The 13271-nt window shown below is 50.7% G+C and overlaps 1 protein-coding gene across 1 annotated transcript in view; it reads left to right on the top strand.

Moving 5' to 3' along the window:
• Window positions 1-395: 395 nt before the first annotated feature.
• Window positions 396-13271, top strand: part of ZNF831 (zinc finger protein 831) — an 81103-nt gene continuing 68227 nt past the window's right edge. Inside the window, exons 1-2 of the mRNA XM_061209661.1 lie at window positions 396-3989; window positions 5216-5355. Of these exons, the coding sequence (XP_061065644.1) occupies window positions 396-3989; window positions 5216-5355 (3734 nt within the window). The remainder of the gene's footprint in view (window positions 3990-5215; window positions 5356-13271) is intronic.

Below are 13271 nucleotides of genomic sequence, written 5' to 3'. Positions count from 1 at the left end.
ATAGAGCTGATTCACTTTGTTGTACAGCAGAAACTAACACAACATTGTAAAGCAATTATACTCCCATAAAGATGTAAAAAAAAAAAAAAGAAAATTCCCTTTGGGCATATTAAATGAGATAGGATTGAGACAGACCTGGGTCTGAACCTTGCTTTGCCACATATCAGCTGCGTGACAAGTCACTTCCACTCTCTGAGCCTCAGTTTCCCCTTTCCTTACATGGGGATAAGGGTATTTTTCTTGGGAGATTGTTGTGGCTTCGGTGGAGGTGATGAAATGCCTGATGGGGGGTAGGGAAGAGTTTACTGTATGATGAGAGCAGAGAGTTACCCATAGTAAAGTTTGGTTGTTGCTCACAGGTTGCCCGGCATCCTGGGCCACCCAGACGATGTGGAATGGAGGTGCCAGAAGTCACCTGCCCTGCCTTGCCTGCCAGGGACCAGCCAGCTCCTGCTTCTGGCTCCCTAGGGGCCCCAGGTGGGCAGGCCTCGCCTCACCTGACCCTGGGCCCCATCATCCTGCCCCCAGAGCAGGGCCTGGCCCCCACCCTGTTCCTGAAGGCCCTGCCCATCCCACTGTACCACACGGTGCCTCCGGGGGGCCTCCAGCCACGTGCCCCCCTCGTGTCAGGCAGCGTGGACGGGGGCAGCGTGCCCTTCATTCTCAGCCCCCTGCTGCAGCCTGAAGGGCCCGGTCCCACCCAGGTGGGGAAGCCAGCGGCCCCAGCGCTCACCGTGAACTTCGTGGGTGCTCTGCCCATCCTGTCACCGGGCCTGGGGCCCATGCTGGGCAGCCCCGGCAAGGTGCGCAACGCCGGCAGGTACCTGTGCCCGCACTGTGGCCGGGACTGCCTGAAGCCCAGCGTTTTGGAGAAGCACATCCGCTCCCACACGGGGGAGAGGCCCTTCCCGTGCGCCACCTGCGGCATCGCCTTTAAGACCCAGAGCAACTTGTACAAGCACAGACGGACCCAGACACACCTCAACAACTCCAGGCTGTCCTCGGAGTCGGACGGCGGGGGAAGCAGCCTCCCGGAGGAGGGGGACAAGGCCGGAGTGCCTTCCGGGGCCCACGGGGCACGATCAGAGAGACCCCTTTCTCCGGGCGCCCAGGCCGCTGGGCACTGCCTGCTGCCTACGGCGCATCTGTCCCCGGTTGCCAAGAACCTGGACCTGAAGTTGGACGCTGTGGCCTGTCCAGGGTCCACGTTCGATGTCAGGGAGGCCCCTGTAGACTCTGCCCCCGGGCTCCCGCTGGCCAGCTCGCAGCCGAGGCGGAAGCTGCCGGAGCAGCGGTCCCCGACGGCCAGCAGGCAGGGCTCCGTGCTGCAGCCGCAGCAGGCGGAGAAGCCCGGGGATGCCAAGCCCTCGGAGGGTCGGCTGCGGAAGTGCGAGAGCACCGACTCGGGCTACCTGTCTCGCTCGGACAGCGCAGAGCAGCCCCCGGCCGCCGGCAGCCCCCTGCACAGCCTGTCCGAGCACAGCGCCGAGTCCGAGGGCGAGGGAGGCCCGGGGCCCGGGCGCGCGGAGCGGGCGGCCGGCCTGGAGCTGGAAAAGAGGCGGCTGGAGGAGCGCATCGCCAGGCTCATCTCTCACAACCAGGCCGTGGTGGACGACCCCCAGCTGGCCCACGTGCGGCCCCGCAAGACGGTCCTGTCCAAGCAGGGCAGCATCGACCTGCCCATGCCCTACACCTACAAGGACTCCTTCCACTTCGACCTGCGGCCGCCGGAGCCCAGGAGGACGCCTGCCGCCCTCCGCGCCGCGCGCTCCACCTGCGCGCCCCCGGACAGGGCGCGGCCCCTCTTCTTCCACTCGGTCCCCACGCAGCTCTCCACCGGCACCGAATGTGTGCCTGTCACCAGGAGCAACTCGCTGCCCTTCGTCGAGGGCACGGGGACGTGGCCGGAGCCGCCGGACCCCCGGGACGCCTGGTCCCGGAGGCAGAAGCCTCGGAGCCCCAGGCCTGCCCCCGCCCGACTGGCCGATGTCCCTGGCGGTCACCCCCGGGCCCTGGTCAGACAGGCTGCGGTGGAGGACCTGCCGTGTCCCCCGACGGGAGACGCCTCGGCCCCGGCGGAGGACCCGGAGGGAAAGAGACCGGCTGCGGGGGAGGGCCAGGCCGGCCAGGGCCAGGCAGCTGGTAAGCAACGCGGCCAGAGGAGGCTGAAGAGGTTCACCCAGGAGAAGTGGCAGGTGTACGGGAAGGACACGTTCAAGAGCATCTACCAGAAAACGAAAGCCAGCCACCGCGGAGGCAAGAAGGCTAGGGAGGCCACAGCGGGCGGTGGGGTCGAGCTGGATCGTCCTCTCCAGCAAGACGCAGGGGGTGGCGGGCATGCAGCCCCCTCCCAGGACGGGAGGAGGCCCCCGGGCCCCGAGGACAGTGCCACGGGGGCCAGGCCAGCGCCTTGTGCAAGCCCACCGGCCCGGGAGGGCCTCTTGGTGACTGAGCCCCCCAAGCAGAGGGAGACAGTGGCCAGAGCCGGAGTCAGGGACCAGCCCCGTGTGAACAGGGCTGCCTCACGCCCCGCCCTCAGCTGCAGAGGACCCCTCTGCTTGGGCAGCAAGAGCCCTCTGCTTCCTCCAAACGGGAGGCTGGAGCTGGGGTGTCAGCTGCTCCCAGCACCCAGTCCCCCCAAAAGAGGTGACCTAGAGGATCCCAGGCGGGGTCTGCCGGACCCCAAGCTGGAAGGCGGCACCCGGGGTGGCGGAGGGGACGCCAAGGAGACCTGTCAGCAGGACCACATGGTCCCGAGCCAGCCGGGCGGGAGCTCCGGGGAGCCCCAGTCCACAGACGACAAGCTCCCCTCGGAGAGGAAGAAGCTGAAGGTGGAGGCGTTAAGCTGCCAGGAGCCCCCGGGAGCAGAAAGAGAGACCCCGGGGGGCCCCATGCAGGCTGCCTCCCCGCCCCCTCAGAACCAGGACAGTGACCCGGGGGAAAAGCCAGGTGGGCTGCCTGGAGGCGGCGACTGCACAGTGAGGGGCAGGGCTGGGGCCCTGAGGCGGGCAGGGCCTCGGGACACGGAGCCTCGGCCGCGTGCTACAGCTGCAGCCCCCGGGTGTCCCTCCCAGCTGGCCTCGCAGCCTCGGGCCCCCGGTGTCCTCGCTGGCCCAGTGGACGTGGCCTTTCCCCCACAGTACCTCCTCAGGTTACCCCAGGGAGAGACCCGTCGCCCGCCGCCCGTCCCCCAGAAGCCGGACCAAGGCCGGGGCCTTCTCTGCAGGAGAGGGGGACCTGAGGAACGGGCATCCTCTATGGAGTCAGGGCTGGAGGCCCCCATGCTTCCCAGCCCAACCTCAGGCCAGGCCCCTGGTGGAGCAGACAGCTTCGGGGAGGACCCCAGCTGGTCCAGGCCGTGCGACAGGAGAAAGGGGGTGCAGGGAGAGGAGAAAGGAGGCTTGGACACTGGCACCCCAGCAGCTGGGGTCCCCAGTGGGGCAGCCTCCTTCCCGCCCACGCCAACGTGTGACTCTTGGAGGAGTGGGACCCATGACACCCAACAAGTCTGCAGCAGCAGCACCTGGGCGCGGACCAGGCCCTCTGGGGGCGTCCTCCATCCCTGGGAATCCACTGGGGAGCTGGGGGGGCCTCCCGAGGGTGCCCCGCGGGGCCATCCTTTAGGGCCGCTAGCGGGGCTCAGTGCCGGCTGCTCCCGCCAGCCCGGCTCCTTCCTCTCCGCCCTCCCGCCCCCGGGCTGGCCTGAGCTGGCCTTGTGTGCGCCCGCAGAGACCCCCGGGAGCTGCAGGGCCCAGGGGCCTTTCCCCTCGCTGAGGGCTGAGCCCCGGCTCACATGGTGTTGCCTGAGCCGCAGCCTCCCTCTGCCGATGGAGCAGAAAGAGAAGAACGCTTCCGTGCACCTGGCGCTGCATTTCCCTGGCGGCAGCCTCCCGGGTGAGGGTCCTGACGCCCAGCCGGTGAGCAAAGCAGTGTCTGGAGGACGGACCAGGATAAGCCCTGGAGAAGGAGGGCAGACGCAGACATTGAAGGTAACACCCAGCTTTGTCCCGGGGCCCTGGGGGCTGAGGGAGGATGCTTGGCAGGCAGGACTTGTAGCGATGGAGAGAAAGTATGAAGCCATCCTGTGTGGCATCTGCTGTCCATTATAACATCTTCTCAGCCTGCTCCCAAGGGAGAGAAAAAAAGGCGCAACATGTAAAATAAAACGAAAGAAAATCATGAAAAAAGTTTCAAAGGACAGAATGACTGTACCCAAGACTCCGGGTGAGATTTTTCATAACTAGACATAAACCTTAACGCTGAGCTTCCTGGTAGCACAGGCAAACAGTAAAAAATGAAACGCTGGTCAGGGGAGCTTATAAATCAGAAACCCTTTTTGAGAGATAGACTCCAGACAAAAACTCTTAAAAGGAGATAGTTATCATACCAGGGACTCCAGAGAAAATAGTTGCTATGATCAGATTCAGCTTACCCCTGGGTTTCCTGGGAGCAGTGGCAAATCGGGAAAGGAGCTGGGTGCTCTAGAGAGTTCTCACTGGTGATTAAATAAATTTATAGTCCCATCTTTTTTTGGGCGGGGGAGGGCCATGCCTCGTGGCATGTGGGATCCTATTTCCCGACCAGGGATCAAACCTGCACCCCCTGCATTGGAAGCGCAGAGTCTTAGCCTCTGGACCGCCAGGGAAGTCCCTATAGTCCCATCTTGAGAGCGACTCAGTGCATCTGGATCGTATAATTGAGGGTGTTGTCCTGCTCTGGGATGTCCTGGGCCAGGGTGACTGAAGAGGATCCTGCAGCCTCAGTTGTAACTTAATCGTGTGGAACAACAGGGCCTGTGTCCCAGAGCTTGAAGGCTGTGCTCGTGGTAACACTGCCTTCATCCCGAGAGTGGGGGGTTAAGAAAGAATGTGCTGGGCCTGAGAGAGGGCGAATCCGAGGCCTAGCTTAGCCTCCTTCCTCCACAAGGCCATCAGGTACTGGGCGTGGGCGTTCCTGGAGGAGGGAAAGGAGCCGGCCACGGTGTTTCCTAGACCTCCAGTTATCACCAAAGGTCTGGGCTTTTTCTTCTGTGGATCCAGCCCAGGCAGGATTCCAGAAGGTTCCGCCCAGCATTGCGCAGACCATTTGGCAATGCAGCATTTCGATGCCCGATTTCCCCAGACAGGCATCCTGTCTGCAGAGAGAGAACCCTTCTGTGTTGTTCCCACCATGAGGGCTGTGAGCAATATGACGCCAGCGTGCCTGGTATTTTCAGCTCTCCGACCCAACAGCCCCAGGGATGCCATCCCAGGACTGGATGTCTGAGCCAGAACGGAAGAGAGGATGGTCTCGTAGGAGGGCAAAGATGCCTCGTGGGAGCAGCAAGCAGAAACAACTGAGCGTCCGCTCCAAAAGGTAGGATGTGTGGCCACCTCTGTCATTTCCCCGTGTGCCCACAGTGTCAGGAACTGCAAACTGCGATTTCAATAAACCCCCAAGGAAAACTTCACAAGGGATTCAAAAGGCATCTCTGTGTTCCCGGGAGAGAGAGAGACAGAGTCCTGTTTAGGAACGGGGGTCTAGGGTTTCATGGTTAAAGGACTCAGTGTGTTTCTCCATCAGTCTACCGGCTGTGTGTTTTTCAGTGGTGCCTTTTTTAAGGCCAGGCATCCAGCAAATATTCGAAATAACTGAGCTGAAAACACATGCATCCAGTTTCAGTCCTGAAGAGAGAGCATGTTAATTATTTACAGCTTTTATTGCTTTTTTAATTATGCAAGTGATACATGTCCTTTGCAGAAAAATTAGGAAATACAGATGAGCGAGGAGAAGACAATGAAACATCCTAGTGATCTCACCGCTCGGAGACAATCACGTTTAGGTTTATGCCCTTCTAGACTTTTCTCCGTGATCTGTGCACATACATAACCTCCCGACTGCAAATGGGGGGGGCCAGATGGATTTTAAAACCCCTCTTTCATCACGTCGTTCTGATTGTCTCGCTCCTTTGCTCAAAACCCTTCAGGTTGCCCACTGCGTACCCTCCTCCCTCCAACACCCTGCCCCCCCTGCCCCGCAAAGCTTTTCGGTCCCATTTTCCCATGGTCGCCCCCCTCCCTCTCAGTGTGATGTCATATGGTCCCAGCCCTCGCCTATTCTCTATTTGACACTCTGAACCCAGATCCCCAAGGCTCTCCTGCACCCGCAATCTCCCCTTCCTAGAATGCCTGGCCTTCTCCTACTGTCAGTGTCTGATCCAGACATAGGTATTTGTCGAGAGGCCACACAAATTCCTAATGCTTGCCTACGGCTGCTCAGACTCTCAGTGGCCAGAGATGACATACCCTCTTCTGAGGCCCCTGCACCCCCTTTCACTTGTCTGCCAGGACCATGTTTCCAGAGCTGGCATCGCTGAGGGCTTGCTGTGTGCCAGGCACAGCACGATGACTCCCCATTTTTCTCTCGAGGAAACTGAGACACACAGAGAAGTCGGGCAACTTCCCCAAGGACCCGGATCTGAACCAGCGAGCCTTACTCCAGAGCCCATGTGCCAAACAGCAGCTTGCCCCAGGGCTCCCAGCCCGTAATGGACATGAGAGTCACCTAGGCTTTTCTGGAGGTTTCTTGTGATGCTGGGTCAAATTCAGTGGGTCTGGGATGGGGCCTGAGATTCTGTATCTCTAACATGCTCCCCGGTGATGCTGAGGATGCTGGTCCAGTGAGCTAGCTTGGAGAGCAATGCTTTACATCACCCAAGCCACATCCCGGGAGCGCAGGGATACTGGCACGTGGCTTTGCTCCCACAAAGCACTACACTACATCTGAGTGACAGCTGGCAAGCCTGAAGTCTCCAGGCCTCAGGCAGAGTCCCGGGAGATGTGGAGAGGGGGATAAAAGTGGGGTGCCTCATTTACAGTTCCCTCCTTCCCAACACTGGAACTTGACCGTTTCAACAGACATTCATTGTGCACCTGCTAGGTGCCAGGTGTCCACACGTGGAGGCCATTGGGGAAACATTCCCAAATAAGGCTGATGGTCCCAGGCTGGTCCTCCGAGAGGCCTGGGGACGTCTCTCCAGGATGCCTTGCAAACCCATCAGCAGCCCAGGGGCCAAACACAGCCCACGTAAGAATCTTATTTGGCCTGCAACATGGTTGAAAGTTTTGACGCTTAGTATCCAAATAATAAATATCAGGAGATTTCGCATATAAACCTGGATTTCAGCTTCTCTTAAAATGTCTGAAGCTCCGAAGATATTGGGCCTGTCTTCTTGCAGGGCAGCAGCTGGCTGGGGCTGAGCCGCAGCTACACCTGTGGGCAGTGCCTGTGCTCTGCAGCCTGCCTCACTCCCCACTTCTCCCTAGTGTCTTTTATTCCCATTTTTTTTTTTTTTTAGTTTTTTTTAAAAAATTGAAATATAGTTGATTAACAATATTGTGTTAGTTTCAGGTGTACAGCACAGAGATTCATTATACACACACACATTCTTTTTCAGCTTCTTTTCCCTTATAGGTTACTACAAAATATTGAGTATGGTTCCCTGTGCTCTACAGTAGGTCCTTGTTGTTTATTTTATATATGGTAGTTTGTATCTACTAATCCCAAACTCCTAATTTATCCCTCCCCCCACCACCCCCCTTTCCCCTTTGGTAACCATACGTTTGTTTTCTATGTGTGTGAGTCTGTTTCTGAGATAAGTTCATTTGTGTCATATTTTAGTTTCCACCTATAAGAGGTATCATATGGTATTTGTCTTTCTCTGTCTGACTTACTTCACTTAGCATGATAATCTCTAGGTCCATCCATGTTGCTGCAAATGGCATTATTTCATTCTTTTTTATGGCTGAGCAGTATTCTGTTGTATTTATGTACCACAACTTCATCCATTCATCTGTTGATGGATGTTTAGGTTGTTTCCATGTTTTGGCTGTTGTGAATAGAGCTGCAGTGAACATTGGGGTGCAGGTATCTTTTCGAATTATGGTTTTGTCTGGATATATGCCCAGGAGTGGGATTGCTGGATCACATGGCAACTCTATTTTTATTTTTTTGGGAAAACTCCATACTGTTTTCCATAGTGGCTGCACCAGTGTATATTCCCATCAACAGTGTAGGAGGGTTCCCTTTTCTCCACACCCTCTCCAGCATTTATTATTTGTAGATTTTTTTTTTTTGATGACGGCTATTCTGACCGGTGTGAGGTGATACCTCACTGCAGCTTTGATTTGCATTTCTCTAATAATTAGTGATGTTGAGCATCGTTTCATTTGCCTTTTGGCCACCTGTATGTCTTCTTTGGAGAAGTGTCTATTTAGATCTTCTGCCCATTTTTTGGATTGGGTTGTTTGTTTTTTTGGTATTGAGTTGTATGAACTGTTTGTATATTTTGAAGATTAATCTCTTGTTGGTTGCATCATTTGCAAATATTTTCTCACAGTCTGTAGGTTGTTCCCTAGTGTCTTACATTTAGTCATGTAGTCTGCCTGGCCCTCATAGGTATGCGTGTTTGCAAATCTTCATCTTAACATCCGGTTTTGTGGGAGCCAAAACTCTGCCTCCCAGTCAGTGAGCTTCTCAGCAAGAGGCTGCAGGTGAAAAAGTGAGAGGGCAGAGGGACCCCGGCGTGCAAACAGGAGACGTCAGAACCCAGGCTCGACAGCTCTGTCCTGGAGCCTCCAACCGGGTGCACTGAGGATGATGCTGTTGAAGTCTTTACATCCACCAAACTTTGACTTGTCGACCATGATTCATTCATCATCCGTGCCTTTATTGGCTCATGATCCTCCTTTGAGTCATTCCAACCTCAGGGCCTTTGCACATGCTGATCTGTTTACCTCTACCTGCACACACCACCTCTGGCTCCTCATGGGGCTGGCTCCCCCTCATCTCAGCAAAGATGTTGGCATTGTGGCGGAGACTCACCTGTCCCCTGTACCTCAGTGGTTCCCCCTTTTTTTTCTCCATCCCATCATCTTGTTTTATTCCCTTCATAGGTTGTTGGTAGAATTCATTTTCTTGAGGCATGGAATTGATGGCAGTTTGCTTCTTAAAAGCCAACAGTGGAGAGAGAATGTGTTTGTGCTGTCTCAAGTCTCTGACCTCTAGATCTTCTTCTACAGGCCTCTCCTGATTAGGTCAGGCCCACCCAGGATCATTTACCTGTCGATTAGGAGCTTTCATTGCATCAGCAAAATACCTTTACCTTTGCCATATTTTATTGGTTAGAAGCAAATTATAGGTTCCACCCACACTCAAGGGGAAGGGATTCCACAAAGGTTTGATTCATAGGGTCACCCTAGGGTGTGTCTGCCCGAAATGGCTTCCCCAAGTTCACCCAATTAATGGAATTAGGATGAGAATCTGAGTTTTCTGACCCCATGTCTTCCATCATCCCACTCATTGTACGTGGCTGCTAAGACTTGTCCTTTTAATGAGGGGGACACATCTTTGGACAGGTGTCCATAAGGGAACGTGATGCTGGGTTTATAAGGAAAGGGTTCCCTTTACAGGCAAATTTCTTCTTAGACCACTGGTTCTATAGCATTGGCCTGCAAAGATTGGATAAAGGAGACTGCCAGTTTGACCCACATGAAGTCTCAAATTTAATTACTTTCCTGCCAGTGGAGTGGCATGAGATGATAGAGCTTCTCAGAGAAACATCCTCTCCATTTCTCTTTCATATTTGGTCCATCTTCAGAAACATGGAGTCAGTGTTCAATTCTGAGCACCCATGCTTGGAAAATGATGAGAGGAGATGTCTAAAAGTGCTTCAAAAAAAAGGATGCAAGAGGGAGGAGATATGGGGATATATGTATATGTATAGCTGATTCGCTTTGCTATACAGCAGAAACTAACACACCATTGTAAAGCAATTATACTCCAATAAAGATGTTATAAAAAAAAAAGGTGCTTCAAGTTCACTGCTCAGGAGGCCATACATAGAGCTTATTTTTTCCCTTCAAAAGTTTTCAACTGTGGATTTCAAAATCCATCCATTTTTCACATAGTAACTTATGACCAGTTTATAACAGAAGTCAATAGTAACATAGGATTTGTTTCAGATATGTTTACTTAGCAGGTAATCAAACAGAAAAACTTCTGTTTGATGAAGTAAGGGATCTATCATCTATCCATCATCTATTATCTATCTGTGTGTCTATCTAGCTTTAGTTTTGTATTTGCTGCTATAACAGATTACAACTTAGTATGTTGTTTTAAACAAGACACGCTCCCTGTTTTATAGTTCTGTAGGTCAGAAATCCAATATGGGTCTTTCTGGGCTACAATCAAGGTGTCCCAGGCAACACTTCTTTCTGGAGGCTCCAGGCTCCGTTTCTTGCTCCTTTGGGTTGTCGGCAAACTTCCATTCCTTGGCCCACGGCCCCCCTCCTCCACATCCCGAACCAGCAAGGAGGGGTTGGGTCCTTTTCCCACTTTTCCTTCTTATTCAGTCTCCTCTCTCTGACCCAATCTTCTGCCTCTTCTTTCATTTTTAAGGACGCAGGTGGTTAGCTTGGGCTCACCTGGGTAATCAGGATACTGTCTTCATTTGCGAGGCCTCTCCCCTTGCTCACATCGGCAGAGTCTCTCTAGCCATGGAAGGTGACATATTTACAGGTTCTGGGGATTAGGATGTGGACACCTCTGTGGGCAGTGGGGGTGGGGGTGGGTGTAATCTGCTTACCACACTCTCTATCCATCCATCCATCCACCCAGGGGTGTATGACTGCCTGTATGATGTGTGTATCCATTTATATATCCATCTACCCACTCACATATGTATGTATGCATGCATATCTCTATCTATCCATCCGTCCATTTACCTATCTACCTTATCTATCTATCTATCATCTATCTACCTATCTATCAACTATCAACACGTGCGTTCTCTCCTTAAGAAAGAAGCCCATTTTTAAATTCATGTCCCCATTTTCACTTCAGTTGTCTTTACGTTCTACAGAAAATGAAATACTGTATCAGAGATTACCCTGTGGGCCTCAGCTCACAGAGAGTGGTAAAATTCATGTATCATAGTATCCATTCTCTTTTCTGTCTTTCTCTCTTTTTTTTTTTTTTCTGTGCTGCGCAGCTTGTGGGATCTTAGCTCCCTGACCAGGGATTGAACCTGGGCCCTCGGCAGTGAGAGCATGGAGTCCTAACCACTGGACCACCAGGGAATTCCCATCTTTTTCTTTTTTTTTGAAAAAGAAAATAAAAAGTACAGAAAAGTTCAGAAAATCTATAACAGATTCATGGGTGATGATCCAGAATGAACAGATGTTAACATTTTATCATATTTGCTTCTGAGCCTTAAAAAAATAAAACAAATAAAATATTACTTTTATTTATTATATATATTATGTAAAATAAAAGAAATAAAACAAAAATATAATTATGTAGTTTTATGGGTTTGGTACTGTTTCCATCCATGGGTTCATACCTTACAAATCAATGTATCCACTAATATTTAATATTGTTTGGTGTCTTTAAAAAAAAAAAAAAAAATATATATATATATCACACTATTAAGAAAAAATATATATATATCACACTGAATTTATCATCCTTCAGTTTGATTTTTAAACTCCATATTGTGTTTTTGAAGATCTAGCCATGTTGATACATACAGATAAAATTCATTCATCTTAATTGCTGTAGAGTATTCTATCCCATGGAAATAACACACTGTATTTTCCATTCCCCTATTTATGGACATTTAAATCATTTCCAGTTTTTTGTGTGTGTGTGCTAACTTTGCAATGAACATGCTTATATGTGCCTCCTTAGACACAATGTGAGAAGTTTTCTAAGAAATATACCTAAAATGGAATTACTGGGTTATAAGATAATCACATTTTCAACTTTACAAGTTACTACCAAATCACTCTCCGGAGTGCTTGTGTCACTGTAGGTTTCCTCCAGCTAACAGTGAGAGTTTGCCCTGCTCCCATATTCTTACTAATGTTTGTTAGGAGCAGATTTTTCATGTTTTGCCCACCCAGAATTTGTAGGATTGTGTATATATCCTAGATTTGCATATATTCTTTGCCTGTTATATATACTGCAGATATTTTTCCAGGTCTATTATCTGACTTTTTAAGCCCATTCATTTATATTTACCCACATAATTGCAGATATCTTGCCTCTTCATTCCTTTTGGCATGTCAGATCTTCCTTCTGGGATTATTTTCTTCTGCCTGAAGTATATTCTTTGGAATTTCCTTTAGAGAAGAAAAATCTCAGTTTTTATTAGCCTGAAAGTGCATTTATTTCATCCTTGTTGTTGAAAAATATTTTTTCTGGGTATACAGTCTTAGGTTGACAGTTATTTCCTCTCAGTCCATCAAAGCTGTTATTGCATCATCACTTGGCTTCTATTTTGTCGTGAGAAGTCAGCTATAAGTCTACTCATCTGTCTTTTGAAGGTCTCTTATCTCTGGCTACTTTCAAGATCTTCTTTGGTGTTCCATACTTTTACTTTGATGTATCCAGGTACACGTCACTTTAATTTATTCCATTAGGAATCCATTGGGCTTCTATAATTTCTGGATTGACGTCTACCCGGAAAATTCTCAGCCATCGTTCTTCAGATGTTGCCTCCATCCCAGTCTCCCTCCTCTTTGGAACATCGAAATAATGCATCTTAGATCTGTCTTTCATGTCTCTTAACCTCTATTTTCAACAACTTTGTCTGTCCCTGCTATAATCTAGATACTTTGTTCAGATATATCTTTAAAATGTTACTAATTTTCTTAATCCACTGAGTGTTTTTTTCAAAGCTCCATTGACATATATTGAATTTTAATATTATGCATATTTAAAGTGTGCAATTTAATAAGTTTTGACGTGTTCACACTGGTGAAACCAACAGCACTATCAAGATAGCAAACGTATCCACAATCCCCAAAGTTTCCATGTATCTCCTTGTAATTCTTTCCTCCTGCCCACCCTGCCACCCTCCCACCCCCAGGTAACCACTGATGTGCTTTCTGTCACTATAGAGTATTTTACTTTTTCTAGAATTTTATAAAAATGGAAGCAGACAATATATACCTTCCCTCCCCCACCCTTTTTTTTTTTGGCTGGGCTTTTTTTTCACTCCATATGATTATTTTGAGGCTCATCTGTGTTGTTGTATGTATCAGTAATTTGTTCCTTTTCATTCCTAAGTAGTAAGACATTGTGTGGATATGGCACAATTTGTTTATACAACCACTTGTTGGTAGACATTTGGCTTGTTTCAGTTTTGAGCTGTTATAAATAAAAATTACTATAAATATTCATATACAAGTCTTTGTATGGGTATAAGCTTTAAATTCTCTTGAGTAAAT

The sequence above is a fragment of the Eubalaena glacialis genome, chromosome 13 (assembly GCF_028564815.1).
Source record: "Eubalaena glacialis isolate mEubGla1 chromosome 13, mEubGla1.1.hap2.+ XY, whole genome shotgun sequence".
Lineage (NCBI taxonomy): Eukaryota > Metazoa > Chordata > Mammalia > Artiodactyla > Balaenidae > Eubalaena > Eubalaena glacialis.
This window is presented reverse-complemented; position numbering and strand designations above follow the sequence as displayed.